Source organism: Saimiri boliviensis, chromosome 6 (genome assembly GCF_048565385.1).
Source record: "Saimiri boliviensis isolate mSaiBol1 chromosome 6, mSaiBol1.pri, whole genome shotgun sequence".
Classification (NCBI taxonomy): Eukaryota; Metazoa; Chordata; class Mammalia; order Primates; family Cebidae; genus Saimiri; species Saimiri boliviensis.
The window spans coordinates 36,156,513-36,177,520 of NC_133454.1; the positions used below are offsets into that span (position 1 = coordinate 36,156,513).

Below are 21,008 nucleotides of genomic sequence, written 5' to 3' on the forward strand. Positions count from 1 at the left end.
GAAATTAAAGATCATTTTTATTGCTGACTTTTTTGGGGTTTTGCCCACATTGCTGTTTCCAACCATATTTAATCTCTTACCAAAATTCTGACTGGAATAATTCATTAGTCTGTCTCATTTTTATATTTTAGGCATTGAGATTTAAATATTTTTAGAGAGGAAAAAAGCTATGTTTAAATATCAATGAATACTTTTTGGTCCTTTGCTATAACTATAGGAAAGGAATTAAGAAGTTGTTATCCTAAATATATAGAGGTAAGAATTAAATATGGTCTCTATCAGTTTTCACTACAAAACAAACCTTGTAAAAAACTTGGTGGCTTCAAACAACCATTTATTTAGTTCTTGATTCTGTGGGCTGGCAATGTGGGTTGGGCTCAACCAGAGCATATTTATGGGTCTCATCAAGACTCATACACCTGCAATCAGCTGCCTGTCAACTTCGAGGCACTCATTTTGGGCATTACCTGGGTATTGGCTGGGGCTACTGGAGCAAGTGAGCCACGTTTCTTATCATCCACCAGGCTAGCCCAGGCTTGTTCACATTAAATGTCTCAGAGTTCTAAGACCAAGAACAGTAGTACTAAGACTCCTTAGGCCTAGACTCAGAACTTGCTCAATGAAACTTTCTTCACATTTTGTTGGTACAAACAAACCATAAGGCCATACCAGATTGAAAGGGTAAGGAAACAGCCTTAACCACTGGTTGGGAGGAACTGCAAAATTTTGTGGCCATTTTTGCAATCTTCCACCATCTACCCACAATTTTTACATTTCTCCAACTTGCAGCTCTGATACCAGAATCCACAGGAGTCTCATTCAGTTACCTTTGCTGCAAAACAAACTCCCCCAAAATTATGACCCAATGCTATGGGTCAGTGACTTGAGCAGGACTCAGCTGAGTGATATTCCTGGTTGTCTCAGTTGGACTATGAATCTACAGTCAGCTCTCAGGTCGATTGAGAGCTTTTTGCGGGAGCGGGCAGCTAGGATGGCTTGTCTCTACTCTAAATGGTCTTCCGTTCTGCAGCAGGCTAGTCCAAGCTATGTCACATGCTTATCATAGAATTTCACAACAGGAATCTCCAGTGTACACACACAATGCAAATGTCTGTTTGCTCCCTGCATGCACATTGACCTGTTGAAGTCACGTAGAGAAGCAGAGTGTGAGAGGAGGTTATGTAAGGATGTGGATCTAGGAAGATATAAAACGCTTTGGGACCATGACTGTAGCAATGTACCACACAGACTGAATAATAATAAATACTAAATGATACTTTAGCTCTAAATGATATCATTTTTAATTAATCATTTTAAATGATACTTTAGCTATGATATTTTTAATACTAAACTAAAATTTAGATTGTATGTGTGGTGTGATGTGACAGGGAGATGGAGTAGGAGTTAGCCTTTGAAAAAATAATCATCTGGACCACCCTAAAAGTCAACTTACATTGTCCCCATCAACACAAACTAGGTCAACTGCTCTGACTAAATTAGCCAGCCACTATATAAGAAAATAATAATAGATAGTCCAGCCCACACACAATGGCTCAAGCCTGTAATCCCAGCACTTTCAGAGCCCAAGGCAGGCAGATCAACTGAGCCTAGGAATTCCAGACCAGTCTGGGCAACGTGGTGAAAACCTGCCTCTATAAAAAAAATACAAAAAATGATTCAGACATAGTGGTACGCACTGTAGTCCCAGCTACATGGGAGACGGGTGGGAGGATCGCTTGAGCCCGGGAGGCAGAGGTTCCAGTGAGCCGAGATCATGCCACTGTACTCCAACTGGGAGACAGAGCAAGACTATGTCTCGGAAAAAAAAAAAAAAAAAGCCAGGCTCGTATTGTTTTCAACTTCTTCATTCAATAATTCCATTTTCTATGAAACTTACTTATATAGATTATATCTGTGGCTTTGAAGTACAATAAAGCTATACAGATTTTAGGGTGTGAATGTGTACCTCAAGTAAGTACAAGATTTGATAATTCAGAAGATTTAGGAGCTTTCAAAAGACATTTAAAGATAAAAACAAAGATGACTAATGTATATTGATTAATGCATTTGAGACTTGACAGAGATGATAATGATGATATATTACGATAGGCAGTTCTGTTGAATTTCTTGAACGTAACAGTATAGTTTCCATCTGTGAGCACAATGCTAGAAAATTAGTTTCCCATGAGGTAGATTTTTACCTAGTAACACCAAAAAATAACATGAATCTCATCGAAGTCCTTCAGGAAACCTTTCGAGAATGCATATGCAGTCATCATGATAATCTCAATACATAAAATCAAAAAGACTTGGGAAATCAACTATATGGCATCATATGTCAAAAGATACTTCAAATATAGACTGTATATTGATCTTCACAGAAATCCAGTGTGCAGCCAAGATAGGTTTGAAGCAGTGTAACTGTGTATTTCTAGGTAGCTGACACATTTTACAATGCGCTGGATTAAGCCAAAAATAAAAACTGTCTTTAGTTAGCTTGAGCCATCCCAGTTGCATAAAGCTTGAATTGAATCTTTAAGATCGAGAGAGCAGTTGTAAAATGTCATCATCCGTATGTCTAGAAGTTCTTGATCAGCCATTGAGGTCACATCTGTAATCATAAGCTTTACATTTACTATGCCATTACAATTACTTTTAACATTAAGAACTACCCACCAGTAGTAAAAGTAACATCTTTTTGAAGTTTTGTAACTCAGTTGCCAGCATTTACATATTTCTGCTAGCTTGAAAAGTCACAAACAATAGTTAATAGAGGAGAACATTGTAGCAGCTTCCCCAAGATTAACAACTAAAATAAGACTTTCGCTAAGAGACTTTAAAAGAAGGTGTGAAGAACAATGTCAAGTTAAGATCAACAGAATGGAGCTATAGATTGCAGCAGACAACCACAGTGCTAGATTAGTCTGATATTCAGAAGAAAACAAAAAGTGAGGACTTTTTTTAATGATGCCTTGGGAAAGACCAAGAGGCAGTATCTTAAAGAGACCAGATTCTAAGTGGCTACCTGTAGTTCTAAATGGAAGACAGTCTTCACTTGGACACAATGTCAGAAGAACTGCTTATCAGATATGGATCATGTTGGCCAAACAAGCTGATTAGTTTCATTTTCAGTTGATGGTAAACACTTAGCTTGGTACTTCTCAATGGCAAAACAAGCTTTCAGCTCTAAATCAGTGGTGTTTTTTTGTTTGTTTTGTTTTTTGTTTTTTGTTTGGTTTGGTTTGATTTGCTGTTTTTTTTTTTACTACAATGAAGATACATTTAATTTTTCTAATAATATAAATTTTTTGAAGTTTACTGTAGATCATTTAAATGTATCAAAACTTGAAAGTAGAAAAGAAAACCTACCTGAAAAACTATGTGGATATATTCATCAGTAACGTTTGTAACCATGTTTTCGTATATCTCTTCAAGCACATATAGACACACACTTTACACAGGTGAGATCATATCATGAATGTTGCTTTAAAAGGATGACTTTCCTCCAACTTTTATCTCCCCATAATGCATCTAGCACACCCAGTTTAGTTTGTTAATATCCTCATGTATGTTCTTTTATATTTTACTCTGTCCCACTGTAATCCTGGGCAGATTTACATATGAATGGGGATATTTTTAAATTGTTTTATAAAAATTATATATTTTATAATCTTTTTCTGAATCTCATTATTATCACTGAATAATCATCTTGAAAATTGTTCCATTTCACCTGGTATAGCTCTAATACCTTCTTTTCAACAGATCCAGAATATCCCGTGGTGTGACTATACTTCAATATATTTAGCTATTTTCCTATTAAACAAATACTAACTTCTTTTCCTGTTTTGAGAGATTTCTGAACAATGCTACAGAAAACATCTTCAAACATGTATATATTTGCATATCAACAGTTTCCTTCCTGGAGGAGAGATTACCAGGAATAGATGACAGGGTCAAAGAACAAAGCTATTTTTAATTTAAATAGGTGCTGCCAAGTTTTTGATATTGAATAAAAACATACAATATCAAATTACATTACTGCATTACAGCATTATTTATAGAAGTTACTAGACGGGGCAAGAGTTCTTTGTGTAGGCCCAACTTTGTCTCTAGTCAGCTGTACGACCTTGGGTAAGTCATGTCCCTTGTCTAGATCTCCATCTTCAAAGTGAAAAGGCTAGAATACATGATTCCTAATGGCTTTATCTAGTTCTAAATTTCTATAATTTTTTTCATTTATATTCAAAAAGTAAAATCTAAGCAACTCTCCAGATATAATATCCAATAATATGAAATCCTAAGATGATTTAAAAAATTTTTAGTGAACACCAACCATGTTTTAGGAGGGATTACCAAAAGCTCTAAATTCATATTTTTCTCTGATAAATATTGCAAACCTCCTTAATTCTTGGAAGATGTTTCAGTCTCATTGTGCCCTTAGTATGGGCAATTTCTCAATGTGGCAGGAATTTCAAACTGAAACAAATTCAAGTCAGAATTATTCCCCACGGCATTAAAAAAAAAAAAAAAAAAAAAAAAAAAAAAAAAAACATTGTCTATGTAGTACCTTACTAAATAATAAAAGATTCCCGTAAAGTTAAAGATTTCCTCTAAAAGCAATAGTAAGCTTATAGAATGAAAAAAAGTCATTGTCTCTGCATAAGAGATCAGCATCCTTTATTGTGTATAACTAGTTCCCTCCAAACTTCACATACAATGAAACATTCAAGCCCTATCAATCTGAAATTTTGGATCAAATATGTAGGTATATATGAAAACTGGTGGTGCAATAATTCAAATGTGTACAACTTTAAAAATTCTTTTAAATATAAATCAAAATGCACATGTCAATGACTTCAGTTGCCAGTATTTACATATTGCTTCTAGCTGAAAGAGAGTGATCTACAGGGTCTCTCATAATAGTGGAAGCTGTATTCTACAGTTAGAAAACAATGAGAACTAGTAGAATATGGTCTCATTGATGATTTTTCAATAACAATCTGAATAAACTTTCATTTCCACACATTCAATAAGTGAGGAATCCTCTTTCATAAAATTCAATGCCTAGCTAAGACTTGTTATTTAAAATGAGTTTTCTGTGGCTGCGTCTTGACACACTTTCAAAATGTCAGCTAAATTTGACTGAGTGTCCTTGACCTTGAACTTTTCATAGTTGGTTTGATTGACACATTTATTCAAATTGACTTTTTTTTTTTTTTAAACTGAACTATTCTTCTTCTATTTGAATGTTCATTGGAGGATTGTGGTTGTAGTCTACAATGTAAGCATTGCTTTGAATAGTTAGCTTTTTCTGACACAGATGCGCTTCAATGTCTATCAATTCTAAGTATTTTTGAAGTTGATGAGAATCTTCCTGATTGTGAAACAGTGTTAAAGCAGATGCTGTGATCCACACTTTCTTCTTTTACGATACGGTATTTTTTCATTCATAAACTTGTTTCTAAGCATTAGGAACTTTGAAAGTAAACTTGGCAAAAAGATACTCAGTATTTGTTCATAAAGCACACAGCTGAAATAATATAGCCACTTGTTAAAGACTATGCTTATTAAAGTATTTACTAGTATTGCCAAAAAAGAGGACAAATATGTATCTCATAAACTTGAATTCTGAGGAAAAATTTGAAAGACCCAAATATTAACTTACTGGAAAATACTCTTTAGAAATGCTGATATCAAATTAATTATTTCATTAGTAATAATACATTTTGTAAAAAAAAAAATGTCAGGTATAAAAGTTCCTCTGCCATTTTTGTTTGTTCTTTTCTTTTAAAATGACTGTCAATATGCTTATTCCATAGCAAACTGTATATTTCCATAGCAAACTTCTATGTACCAGACACAGTTCTAGGCACTAGGTATAGCAGTGAGCTAAATATCATCTTTATTTATGAGAATAAAGTGCGAACATGGTTGATATCTACAAAATACAAATAAAATTAAGAATACTTTCATACTTGCCTAGTGGATACTGAGGCTTCTTCTTTCTTTCAGTGTTCGTGTGGCTCAAGAAGATGAAATGAAAAATTTTATTTTTTAGCCCAGCAAGTTCTGGGTTGAACACAATTTATGTAAATTCTTCCTGAAAACGAAGATCCTTTTTAGCTTATGTCAGTCCTTTCATCATTTATCATAGAGAAATAAAAGCCAATTGGTAGTAAATACTTTCAGTGCTCTGCCTGTAAATTTCCTTAATCAAATCCATCAGTTTGTTAGGAACACTTTCCGTCTTTCACATTACCACCGGCAGAGTTCTACTAATTTTTCTGCCAATTCATAACTCAAGTTTCCTTTTCTCCAGCCTCCACTTAGAATCTCCTCACCATTTTCTCAGCCTTCACCAACAGTTTCTTTGTGTCTTTTCCTATCTTGGGCAGGATGCTGTGGGAAGCTGCCTTTGAGACTCTGAAGTATATAAACAAAGGTTCATACCACACACAGGAGATCTTTACCTGGATGACACCGTTTATTTTGTAGCTCCCTGGATTTGATGTTTGTCAAGGGCATTCTTTACTTTGCTAGTTCATTGCTACTCAGGGAGACTGGAAAAGGGAATAAATTCTGTTTTTAAATCTAGTGGGGCCTGGCTCCTTTATGGTTCTTCTGTATTCTGTAACCTAGTCAAAGCTCACATCACTTGCCATACAACAGCCAGTAAGTTGAGCAACGAGGTGTTGGGACAAGGAAGGCAACTTTACTCAGAGAGCCAACAGACCAAAAATACGGCAGAATCGTGTCCTAAAGAACCATCTTAAGTTATTAGAATTTTAGGCTGCTTTTATGTTAAAGGAAGGGGAAAAGGGAAGGGATTGAGATAAAGAGGTGGGCCATGATCACAGACACCTGGGTGTCAGTGAGGGTCCCAGGTCGTGGGGGTGGAGCTGGGAGGTAGTGGTTGTGAATCTTCTTTGTCTTTCAGGTCACAATGCTCCCATAAATAGCGTAACGTATTACTTTTGTGTACACCCTCTATATTTCTCAGGGATTAGTTTTGGGAAGAGATTGTTATCATCTTTCCTTTAAAGATAAACTATGAACTAAATTCCTCTCAAAGGAAGCTTGCCCTACATGCAGATATAAGCCAAAGCGGTTAACCTACAATATATCCTGCAGGGTAGAGGCATTAGGAGCAAAATGGAGCTAGTCACGCTAGGCCTTCTTTTCACGGTTACATTTCTGCGTGAGCAATGAGTAATTCTCTTTTTATGACACGTCCCTAAATCCACAGTTAAAATAAACCAGTTGGCACCATCAGTCTTGTTCCTGAAAATCTCATTATACAAAGCCAAAGTTCATTCATGATAACTAATATGTTGCCACATGGCCTCAGGTGACAATATTGCCAAACTTTTCAACACTACATGGAAGGTCACTTTTTCTTCAACCACGAATACCAATGTCCTCATTGTCCTTCATTCTCTGAACAAGAGTCTCCTAGAGACCCTTCCAGCTTTCACTAGTAGCATCACGATGACCCTTCCAACCTTTGCACACCTAACTCCAAAGCCAATGTAAGCGTTTTGGCTTTAGTTAACAGCAGTACCCCACCTCTAGGTACCACGTTATTTTATGGTTATTCTCTGCTGTACGAGTACTCCAAAACTTAGTGGTATCAAACTACAACCATTTTACCCTGCTTACCATTTTGTGAGTGAGTAAGTCAGGCAGATAACAGCAAGGATGGCTTGAATCTGCTTCACAGTTGCTGAGTCTTCAGCTATGGTAGCCAAATGGCTAGAGCCAGATGGCTGGGATGGGTCAATGGCGCTATATGCCGGGAGCCTCAGTTCTGAATATTGGATAGATTTCCCAGATCTTCTCCCTAATGCGTCTGCCAGGCCTAGAATCCTCAATGTGATTTTTGTTACTCACAAGTGTAGCTAGACTAGAATGGTTAAAGTAACTGGAAATGTCTGGCCTTCTCTCTTTATCTATGCAATCTCTAACCTAGCCAATGTGGCCTTTTTCACATCATGACAGCCTCGGTGTAGTACAGTTTTTCTTACATTCCCCAGAATAAATGTCCCAACGGGCTTAGGAAGAAATTTCAAGTCTTTTTATGGTCTAGCCACAGGATTTTCAGTACCTCACTTTGGCCACGTAACATTGGCAGAAAAAGTTACAAAGGCCAGTCCGGATTCGAGGAGTAGGAAATGAGAGTACACTTCCCAGTAAGTCAAATGGCAAAATATATGTGGACATTCTAAGTCTACCTCAATGGACAAGTAGTTAAATCCTAGGCCTAACAGATTCTGTGTACAACCCTGCATACAAGTAGTGTTACCATGAAACACAGCAACTAATGCAGTGTAAAACAGATTGTGAATGATTCATTATACAATAATGTCATGTTCAGCTATAATAAAATAGAGTACATCTCACCATTGGCTCTTGAGATAAATTTTAAATACTCCATAGTGCAATGCTTAGTCACCATACTGGAAAGGGGAAAGAATAAGTAATAAGAAAGAATAAGTATCAGCAAGCAGAAATGAAAAGAAGTTGGGGATATTAAATGTAATTTACAAGGAGCATTGACAGTCCATTCCAATTATTGGCATCTATTGTACTCTAGAGAGAGGTTGTGGATTACAGGGCAGGGGCAGAATCAATGCCCTGGGAGGAATAATAGGCAAAATGATATGCAAATAGGGTCATTAATCAATTAGAGGAGGAAACAGATGGAAGTATAAAAAACAGGTAGAGGTCTTCTCGTTTTATGGGACTTAGCATCAGCCTCCCTCTCCTATGAGGCCAGAGATCTAAGATAAAAAAGAAATTGCTTGTATCTATGAGACCAAACCACAAAGGAGGCACACAAACAAACTGGCCTCATTCCAGGCTAATTCTCAGAGTTCCATATAAAAATCAGTGAAACACACAGTGGTCTACTACAATTCCAAGACTTTGGATTTTTGATAATACCAGGTCAATACTAATTTTAACTAATGATTGAAATAGAGCTACTCATATTCTCCCTGGTTGGCCTCTACTGATTTCAAGGAGGAGTTAGAAAACCTACAGGCAAGTATCTGAGTATTCTTCCACACAGCCAGGATGAGACAAGATTTGTGTGAAGACACTGACTATTCTGCAATGTAAAAGTGGAAGGAAAATAAATTGTAATTTATCCTGGAAGCCAGTGTAACAAAATAATTTTAACCTTAAAAGATAAATTAAAAATATGACAAGACAATCTCTAAATTAGAATCAAAAAACTAATATATCAGTAAAATATTAGTTCATCTAAATTATGCACTTTGGTTACGAAATAAAATTTGGCCAACTCTTTTTCCACTAAAGCTATGTTATTATAAATTGCACATGACTAAATGAGGATCTGTCAGTTGTGGGTCACATATTGAAAATTTTCTTGATACTAGATAAATATCACAATAAAAGTAAATGATGGCATGAGCAAATGTGCTCAGTGGGTCTTGGGTGTTATCAGAAAGGTGATACTGACACTTCATAGGGATATGCAGTATTTTATGTCTAGATGCGGTTGATGAAAAGCTGTCATAAAAGCATGAGCTTCCCAAATAATCCTATGGTTCATTTAAATAACTAATTTCATTACTACTCAATGAGGCCATTTGTATTAGTATACTTGCCAAATTTGATTTAACTAGTACTAGTGAATGAAATTACCTTCAAGTTCGAGCAGAACAAGGAGTGGTTCCCTCGAGGGCACAGAAGAATGGAAAGAACACTCGGTAAAAAATCAGATGCCCAGAGCTTTTCTCCTGCCTTCACACTTAACTTGCCAATTGACAACTTACCTAGACCTTCAGCCTCCAGTTTTCTCAACTACTATAGAAATTGGTTAGGCTACATAATTGATTTATCTTTCCACATTAAATTCTTTTTTTTTTCCTGTTTTTTCTGCAATGTCTTTTTGTACTATTACCTATTTTAACAAAACACATCACTTTGCAGTTGGTTGTTACCTCTAACACTGTGTTGTGAGTTTCTTAAAACCATAATTTATCTTTTCTTTTATACCACTCACTATGTTAAGAAGAATCTCTTGGGTGGGTCACAGCCAGCCATACTTGCTATGAAAAAGAAAGGCATAGTTTCAAAGGTGTCACATATTTATGATTTTCTGTCTAGACAAAATGATATTCTACCAAGTTCTTGTTAAATAACTACATAACTGTGCATGTGCTATAAGCATCCATAGTACAAAATGTGTAGCTACTGTAGAATGTTATAATTCTAGACCTTTCCTGCTGGTCATATCATTACTAGCTATTTATAAAGCACAAGCTAACGCATAAATGAACAAAATTTTCTGACTAGTTCTGTCACCTTTATGTAACTTCAGTGAGAGGTATTTTATGGAGCATAGACTTAGTGAAAGATAGTGAGATTATTCTATTACTAGACAATGGGATAATTCACTGCAAGCAAAAATGTGTATTGTCTCTCACGACTGCTGAAATCTTCTTACCTACCAGCATTGCCTCACTGAGCCAACCTATGGACCAGGTGTTATTCAGCTTAGAAGATGTCATTACTTAGGAATTTCCAAGAGAAAGTTGATCCATCATACAAACACTAGAGAGGAATTTCTTGTAACTTTAATGATGTGAGTTTAAATACTACACCTGACTGGAATTCTCTTAAACTGGTTTTCCATTGCACTTACAAAATTGCCAATTTAAAAGTGAGGTTGAGAGTCCCCACAAGGTCCCTTCTAGCTCCAGGACTGTGAAGTTTAGAGGAGTGCACCGACCTCCATTCTTTTAACTGAGATAGTGTCCTCTTTCCTTTGTCATTAACAAACCAGCATAAAGTGAACAGGTTGAATCTAATGATATGCATCAGTGAGCTTTGTTTTTCCATTGGAGGTGCAAGAAAAAAGTAGAAAGAATGTTTGTAGAGAATAACACATAAATATGCCAACGTCTGGATAGGTTTACACCAAACACTGAGTATAAAATGCAACGTATATCACTGTAGTTTCTAACACAAGCCTTAAGAAGATGTATTCTCTTTCTTTATTTACGTACCAGCATGCACTGAGAAAAAGACTTCAAGTCAATAAAAGAGAAGGTATAAACGTTAAAGTGGGAAAGGATCGGTGTTTTACAATTTGCAAAGAGATGCGTGCCAGCTCCTCGATACTTGTCTCAGAGACCAATGTTCCCTAAAATGTGCTAATGTTTCAGAAGATGACAGGTTATATCAATGTGAATTGGAGGGGTCAGTAGGACCAACCTCATGGGCATGTAACCCACTGGGCTCCATACTGAGAAGGGTCTCATGCTTGGTGTAGTGCTTGGCTGTTACCATTTTGAAGTCTACATTTTTTTTTAAACAAAGGAACTTGCATTTTCTTATGCACAGGGCCCCACAAATTATGTAGCCAGTCCTGGTAGTCTGTGAAACCTTTGGATAAGACTTGCACAAGGTCTTAGATAAGACTTGAAGCCTTAGATAAGACTTGGACAAGGTCTTAGCATGTGAGATATAATTTGTAGATTTTGGCGGATCACTGTGGAACTACTTGAAGGTCAAAGTTTAGAGACTGTATTTTCCACCATAGTGAGAGATATGATTAGGTTGAGTCTAGCTTCATATGCAAGATTAAGAAGGTGGATCATCTTATAGGCAACAGGGAGCCAGTGACAATTTTTGAGATGGTAAATAAAATCACTTTTAAAGGATTAACTTAGCAATGGCATAGCAGATAGATGAGCATGAAGGTCAGAGAAGTGATCACAAAGGACCTATTTTAAAAATCTAAATGTAGGAGTCAGTGCTCATACAATGATTGCTAAAACTATATAAGGCACACAAAAAGAGAAAATCTTTTTCTCTGGACTCAGCCTGAGTATTGCGCTATGAAATTATAGATCCATCTCTCCCCATGTCTCTTCAAAGTTCAGATGCAAGTATGAGGAAAGCTGATCCACACTCTCTATCAATGTTTCTTCCGTCGAAGCTGGATTAGACAGGAAACCCCCTGAGTGCAGATTCTATGCCTGTGTCTGCAAATCTTAGCACAGCAGAAATGAATGCCTTTTGTAATTAATAATATACTGAATAAACAATAAAGGGAGATGAGTCAAACAGTCTCATAGGCAGGGAACACAAACTTCTGCCAACAGACTAAATGGAGCTACAAGTCAGCCCAGGGAAGCATGAGATTGATAAATTATGTGATCTTATCTGTCTCAGCCCTCTCTTTACTTTAGAAGCCCTAGATTAATACAGAAATGCTACCAGCCCTTCTGTATGACTGACTCGTGTTAATCTCGGATAAGGAACTTCCCAATTTACCTTGCTGCTAGGGAAAAGACAATTGTTTCTCCTCTTTAATCTATGTCACCAAGTAGAACTGTTTCTGCATTTTTCTCAATACTTAAATTATTAGAACATGAATTGAAAATTACATATCAAGATCCCAGTCTTTTGATGTTAGAGTATTATTTACCCATTTTGAGTCTTCAATGCGTTGTTGGTTATGTTCAATACATCACCATAATAGATGTAAATGTTTTGTCAAATAGTATTTTGACTATTTTCTTCACTAGTAGTGATTAATAATTTTACTTCTGATAACATGTTCAATTATTTAACTATGCAAGTTAAATATCAGCTATTTTCTTAAAACAATATTAAAACTCATATTATATTTAAACCCTATTCTATGACTAGTAAAGAAAAAACAAATAGAAAAAGGATGTCTATGTATTTTATGTTCTTATCATAGGAGGGTACTTAAACAAATGATCCTCCTGGAAAAATAAATACTGTTACTAGGAAAATCTTTTTTTTTTTTTTTTTTTTTTTTTTTTTTTGAGACGGAGTCTTGCTTAGTCGCCAGACACCAGGCTGGAGTGCAGTGGTGCAATCTCGGTTCACTGCAGCCTCCGCCTCTCAGGTTCAAGCACTTCTCCTGCCTCAGCCTCCCGAGTAGCTGGTAGTACAGGCGTGTACCACCATGCCCAGCTAATTTTTGTATTTTTAGTAGAGACAGGGTTTCACCATGTTGGCCAGGATGGTCTCGATCTCTTGACCTCATGATTCACCCGCCTCAGCCTCCCCAAGTGCTGGGAATACAGGCGTGAGCCACCGTGCCCAGCAGAAAAATCTTTTAGCTCTCTAAGGTTTTATGTCAACAACATTAAACTTATCTAAAAATCTGTATCTCATGGCTGATACCCAGTTTTTTATGCTAGGTAAGATTTAGAAAGCTACATCTCATAGATTTGATAGGCCATATTACTTTGCCTCACCAAGAAGAATGGTTGATGGATAGTGTTATTGGGGGCTAGGCATGCTAGAGATGCCTTGTGATGAGCCCCTTCAGAAAGTTAAATAAACCCTAAATGAGGGAAAAGAAATTGCCATACCCAGCAGCCTTCTGACTAGATCATTCAGCAAAAGTTCACTATTTAAAAGAACACCACATTAAGTTACCTTGTTGATCGGCTGGTTTCTTCCCAATACATTCTCAGCTGCTTACTCTGCTTACAGCAATATGCTATAACCTTTGGGGAAAAAAAATGCTTTAAGAGTATTTACACTTTTGAAGCATTTCCTAATAGTTCATGTATGTACTTGGTTTCCTTTAATTCCCCTCAATACAATCTGATGAGAGAGACAGTGAAGGTGTTATTATCCCAATAAGATGACTTAACCAGCAGGGCCAGCAAGTTGCTAAACCAAGGCTGGAATGCAGTTCTTCTTCTTCTGAGTTTAATGCTTTTCTAGTATACTATAAGCAAGAAGGGATGTGAGGAATATTTTTATCTAAAATAAAGCTAAGTACTTATCAAAAGCTTACTCTAGCTATGGAAAATATTGATATCCAGTTTGGTAAGGGAGTGAATACCAATTAAAGAACTATTCCTCTTGGCTAAGAGTGCAATTATAGTGCCCTTCAACAGATAAATTTTATCAGACACTTACTGTATGCCAGACACACTGCTATGGGCTTTACTCACGTTATCACATTGAAACTCTGAGAGAAGCTCTGAGCAATAGAGTAATTTTCCCATTACTCTAATAAGTGGTAGAGCAGATATTCACACGATTCTGTCATTCTGGAACCTATATATACTCTTTAGGTGGTTTTTTCCACTGTCTTCCTCCATAGTCTTTTCCTATTTTCCTTTCCATCTGACTAGAGAGGAAAAGGGGCAGGAGGGCCAAGGGTATTGGCAGCCACACACAAGAAAAGCAGCAAGCCTCCATGCATTCATTAGCTTGCTTAATGATCGTTGGCTCCACTAGTGCTAACTCGGCTCTGGGAATGCCCATAGTGGACCTTGGGAGAGACATCCATGAATGGCCAGTGCCAGTTCAGAGACATGAGCAAAGTGACAGTGGAGCATCAACAGAGGCAAAGCTAAGAAAGCCTAGGGAGAGAGAGTCCAGAAAAACCTTACCAAGGAGATGCTATCTGAGCTGTGTCTAAAAGAATACTTCCAGGAAAAGAAAAAAGGAGGCGCACCTGCAGCAGAACAGAAAATCTATGAAAACAGGCTCTGGGAAGTATGCTTATGTATGGGTAGATGTGAGGCTGGTGTTGCAGAACAGCAGAGTCAAGTTGCAGGAGGTAGAATCATGTTCTAAAGAGCTCTCTAAGTCAAAATAAGAAGGTTGAACTTTATCCTCAAGGCAACAAGAGCCAGCAGACACTCTGAACAATAATGCTAAATGAGCTTTCCTTGTCTAGGAATATAACTGGCAGTCTTATGTTGGATGAGTAGGACACTTAGTCAAAGTGAGAGCTAAAAAAGTATTGGACTTGGGTGGAAAGACAGCATTTTCCTGTTTCATGTCAGTCATTAATAAATGTCACAGTAATCCAGCAGTTGCTCTAATGAAACTATGTGACCAAGATATGAAAATGACATAGCCATGTTACTGCTCTCATAGAGAGTGAACATACATCCTGTTTTTTAAAAAAAATCCTTCATTTATTTATTCATTCAACAAATATTTAGCAAGCTCCCACTACGTGGCAGGTACTCTGCAAGGTTTGGAGCATTGTGTTAAGCACTGGTTACAGCAAAATTCATTTGAAGCAACAAGTAGCCTGATTTGTTTAAAAAGTCAACGAAAGCAGGAAAAAAAATAATAATAATAAAGCAAGTGTCAAAGAAAGCAAGAAAAAAGAGAGTAATTCCTAAGAGACAAAAAGTGAAAATGAGGTTTAAGTTTAAGAAAGCAAGCATCTGCTTTAAGTAACCATTTCATTAAAAGTGCACTAAATTGTAGAAGTTCTCTCTCAGGAACTGCATACTGTGGGCTGAGATTTAGTATAATGGGCTCCCACATGAATTCCTCTCATTACTTCTCTTGAAAGATCAGTAAATCTACTGAAAGGGTAATTTAGGTTTAGTGTTCACAATCCATTCATTTTAACTTTTAATCTTTCCTGTTTAGGATGTTAAAAATATGACACAGATACAATCTAAAAGAGAAGAATTGGACCTAAAATGAGATGATTTTAACTCCTCGGATGGTCTTGATATTGACAGATAGGCCACAGGCTGTAGATTTTTCGTTTCTGATAGATGGTGATGGGGCTTTGGCCAGTTTATAGAGCATTGCACACTATTAATTGCAGGAACCACGTAAAGGACAACATACAAAAGATAATCTATACCTCACTCTCCTGAATTCCTTGGACCTTTATGGGATTTTAATGAAATCTCTTCTTCATCCCATTAAACTTATTTTTCACTGCAATTCCATGGAAAGAAAAAGGTTTGAGGAATTTTGTCCAGGACATAAAGAAATAAATTATGTGGGAAGATAAAAACCTGGAAAATGAGACTATCAATTATTAATGACAGGAATGTGAGTTTATGAAATAATTTTTTTTTTTAATGTGAGCCTGAAAAATCACCTATAATCAGTACTTTTCCGGTGTTAAAACTGCCAACAGTACGGTTTGTGGCATTAAGAAAAACAAGCAAGCAAATAAAAAAAAAATACAACAAATAATACCAACAACGAAAGATACTCTTTTTAGATAGTGCTGTTTCTAGGGAAAAAAACCCAATCCTCCCTGATTTTCTGGGGCCTCACTTTAGATTTGCTTTTAGGCATAGGACCTGTTCTGGGCCAATGGGGTACACAATGATTCCAAAATTGAATTGAGTACCCCATTAAAAACCTAAGAAGTCCAGAGAGAAAGAAGCTCAAGTGGGCTTATCTCACCCTTAGTGGCAAATATGAAGAAGCTCATTCATACAGTATTAAATTATATTGATTTGAAACTAAATTATGGTTTATTAATGGTTTACAGTTTGCTTTTATTTCCCCATTTAAAAAATCAAAGGTTTTAAAGTTGCTTTTTCTGATTTGAGAGAAGTAAGCACTTAGTCTAGTGAAGATGAGAAAATGAATTCAGTTAGGATTTAAAAGTAGCAATTTATCCAAAAGATATCAGCAGTGTAGGACATTTACTAGACAAATATCACATTCCTTGAAATAATTCTTATGACATGTTAATGCATTCTCACTTTGAAGCATTTCCTTGTAAATGACTAAACCAGACCATGTCTTAACAATTATTTCATGAGAGAAAACTTCATTACCCTCAGAAGCTTAGATAATAAGACTAACAGGAAGGCAAAAAGCAAAACAAAACAGAAATTAAATACCAGAAATAAATGATCTAAAGCGTAGTATATAGTATAGTAATTCATTGAAATAAATATATACAATTTGAGCAAAAAGTTCACAATGAATGCTAAGAAAAAAGATAATTCAAAAGGTATCTGGAAATTAGTCTTGTTTACATGATTTTTATAAAACCCATTGGTCTATCTCAAAATAAAGACAACTAAATTCTTAAATAAATATGATACTGCCTACTAAGAACAAACACATCACTTTTTAAAGGTCTGTAATCTGTGATGCCTCTCTATGACTTTCATTACCTATTATTTCATGTGCTCAATTATTGTTAGAGAAAAATTTTGAGTTCTTTGATGATGCCATTTCAAGCAGCATGCATCTGATCTTATGCCAATCGTTGTTTGATCACAAAATGGAACCTGAAGGAAATATTGGAGTTTTGCTATGTCACTACCCCAAAAAAATAAAAACCTCCTCAGTTACTGTAAATATCAACCAGATCCTTACATGATCACAATAAAAGAAATCTATCTTTCCTGATACAGTAAATTAAAGACAACATTAATTAATGGAAGGTTTGTACCACCCATTTGAAAATATAAGAACATCACCTATCCCAAGAACTAAAATATCTAAAAATATCCTCCCTGGTACTCACTGATCTCCCTAACTGCAGTTTTTCTTCAACTATGTTCTAATCATCTTGCCCCCAACAAGAATCTGGTATTTGGAGCTTCCTTTGTGTTTTGAAACTACACTGATTAACAACTATTCAGGCTGACCTTGCTCCCTGATGGTAGTAGTTATGGGAGGAATACATCTTTGTTAAGGAAGGACACATGGCTTTGGGACCAGCAATCTTTCAGCTGAGCACTGTCTCATCCTGTTGCCTACAGTGTTCTTAGGAAAAGAAGCATCAGTAAAGTCACATGAGATAATATTTTGATTGCTACCTTTTCATAATTCATTTCCCACAAGTTGCTATTCCTTTCGGGTTTCTTGCCATAAAATACACCTGTCTCTGAATAGCAAAGCAACAGTTTTGCTCACTGATTATTTCTCCTATACTTTTAAAGATATGAGTTTGTGCATATTTAAATATTTCTTAAATATCTTAGCTGCTAAATCATTATATGCAATATTAAATGTTCAATCCCTTTATTATGATTTCTGAATTGTTGTTAGATAAACTGTAAGGCCAAAAATGGGCCCTTTTACTGAATATGCAAAGTTTCCCCTTAAACCACCTTGAACTAGGCAGATTTGCAACATTTTAAACTGGCACTTCATCCCTCTTTCAGCAAGCATCCTCTGCAGATTTAATGATCAGGAACATCCTTCTGATGCATGCTGGGAGATATGGCTGCAGGGTACAGACCACAGCAGACAGTGTGTCAGATGAGGCAGAACTTCTTGTTAGGGGTGAGTATGCTAATAGTGCAGTCTGAAGACATGATCACCATAAATTATCATACAAAGGAATTTAAATGCATGGACTTTGAGCACATCAGTACTGTGCATTTTACTTTCAACTTTACAATATATGTTATTTTTGCTTAACCTTTTGCCTTTGAAAAAAATTACATGGAAAAAATGCTCCTTAGTAACAGGTAAAAACCACAGAACTGACTTCAGAGTACAAAACACCTTTAGTAGTAAGTGGTCACTAAATGTTTAAACGAATGCCAAGCAGACAATCTAAACAAGTTGAGCTACTAAAACACTTGGGCTACAGAGATAAAATTTGTTTGTGTGTATTTGTGTTTTTCAAATGCAAAGCTAGTGACAATCCCAGGCATTTTTTTTTTCCCCTTTCACTACTTCTAAGTTGGGCATCCAAAAACAGAAAAACTGCATGTGTACGATGATGACATTTGCAATAGTGAAATGACAATGATTTTTTTTTTTTAAGTCTCAAAATGTCAACACACAACTTCTCTGTGCAAAAATGACAGTTAAGTGGTTTCCAATGACGAACCAGGACACCAAATTCTGCAACCCTAGGAAGCTACATCTTCTTAAGCAAATGATTTGAGTACCCATTTCCTTTAGCACAGCATTCCACAATATGGGAAATAGAGCTCATAGCAGGCATTTTCTTCCTCCCTTTTGTTTTTTTTCCTTCCTTCTCTCTTCCTTTCCTTCCTTCTTTCTTCCCTCCTTTCCTTTCCTCCTTCCTTCTTTCCTTTTCTTTTAGCTTTTTTTTTGAAGTACAATATTTCTACATTTTCACCAATCTTAGGCAGACAGATGTATAACTCAATGAATCATGACAAAGTGAACACACCATATAACTACCATTCAAAGCAAAAACTAGAACATTACCAGAATCCCACCAAGTGCCTCTTCCTTTTTCATCTTCTACAATTATATTTTGAGAAGTATAAGTATTGCATGCTTAGACCCCCTTGTACGGTCTGTACAGATAAAAACATTCTCATATATAGCAAGAAATTATATTTTACACTAACTGGTCTTTTATTCAGCTGGACTCTTTAAATATTCAGAATTCATTATTATGAAAGTCTTGAACAGTAAACGTAAGGCATAGGTGAGCTTCATCATCTCTTAGTTATATATATCACCATGTTTTAGTTATATATATCACCAAAGGCATATGGATTTTGGTAGTGCATCCATCACTGGTTCAAGTAAAATGCTATTTTTAAAGAAGTGTGACATCTGAGTGACCAGCAGTTTGTTCATTTTTGTGTGTTTCTCTTCAGAAGTCTACTTGATCTTTTTTCAAATTTATTTCTAGAATGTATATCTGTGTTACCTTATTATAAAACACCAACTTTTTAAAGTATTCATCCTTTCAATACATTCTATTCCATTTAGCTAAAAATTTCTCTTTGTGCCTTCTGAAGTTACAAGGCTCACGGAAATGCAAACCCTACACTCAAATTCATAGAAAATTGCTTTCTCCTCTTGCTATGATCTGTTTTAGATTATGTATATTTATTGTGTGCACTTGCCTAGTAATTTAAAATGAGGCTTCTAAAATTGGAGCTTTCCAAATGAGTATCACAATTTAGAGACTGATAAGAAACAAGATATTTTTACAGGACTATAGGGGGCAAATTCAAGTGGCAAACTAACATTTTGCTTTGTAAGTAAAATTAAACTCAACAGGGTTTAGAATATAATTCAGGTTCAGCTTTCATGTTCTGCTCTTTTACCCTTTGGCTTTATGCCTAGGAGATGAAAAACTGCATAAATTTTGGGATTATACCCAATAGCAATTTCAAACAGGTTGCTATTGCCTGAATATTCATGTAACATTCAGCTCAAGCTTTCACTTGAAGTGAGTTTGATCAACTCACCACTTTTCTATTATATATTTGCATTACTCTTCTAAAATTAATAAAAATATCTTGCCTCTTCTGCCTAGTGAGTCTTAGACAGATTTAAACACTGAACTAAGAGTTCTGGTTCTCTCTCTCCTTTTTTTTTTTTTTTTTTGTAAGTTTACAGCTCCTGGTAAATCGAACAAGCTTTGATGTCTGAATACTGCTGTTTTTAATGTTGGCTTGTGAAATAAAATTCAAAATAGTTGTACTCTGCCAGTCTCCTTTCTCAAACTCCTCCATTTGTCAGTCTGTAAACTCATGGTATTCTAATAGTATACGCCTCAGGACTAACGCTGAGCATTCTAGATTGAGCTTTTCTGATGATGGCTGCCATTCTGGCAGCAGAATACTTAAAGCATAATTATTCAAATGTGTGTCCCAGAAAGATGGGAATAGTAAAAACAATTTCCCCATTCATCTTTTAGTAGAATACTAAAAGTAGATTGGCTGAGCAGTTCACTTTGCTCAATGTCTTCATCACAAGGAATGTGCTTGGGTGGCAAGGATTATGTTCTTAAGATTCTATTTCAGTGGAAATTTGAGGGAAAAAAATGTATATTATCTTTGAGGGATGGGAGCAACTTTTTTATTGTCTTTTATCTCATGGGTGATAGTCTATAAAATTCTTTTGTGCATTTTACCAAATCCTGCAATTCTTCAACCTTGCCCCACAAGAACACTAAATTGAAAAGCAAGTGTGTAGCCACATGGCCTCATCAATGCCTGTTTAGAATCTGGGTGTTTCTGAGTAGCAATGCTTTCTGATACTCTCCCCATTCACTGCTTTAAGGGCTCTTTTCCTCAAATGCTTGATTGCACTTTCGCCTCGTTTTACTTGTGAATGTCAGTGCTATTATTCACCTCTATTCCACCATGATCACCTTTCTCCAAAGATTGCATTTTCCATAAATAATTACCTAAGGCATAAAGTCACTTGCTCTCCCAAATTTAATATTCATTGAAGCAGCATGATCACAGCACCATGTATAATCTGGAAAACCATCATAGAAGTAATGAATATGTTAG

At 36.1% G+C, this 21,008-nt stretch overlaps 1 protein-coding gene across 3 annotated transcripts in view; it reads left to right on the top strand.

Moving 5' to 3' along the window:
* CNTN5 (contactin 5) overlaps positions 1 to 21,008 on the top strand; it is a 1,375,758-nt gene that overhangs the window by 1,220,252 nt on the left and 134,498 nt on the right. For all 3 annotated transcript variants that reach the window (XM_074400462.1, XM_039471391.2, XM_074400463.1), the window contains one exon: positions 17,931 to 18,051. In XM_074400462.1, coding sequence (XP_074256563.1) covers positions 17,931 to 18,051 — 121 coding nt within the window. The remainder of the gene's footprint in view (positions 1 to 17,930; positions 18,052 to 21,008) is intronic.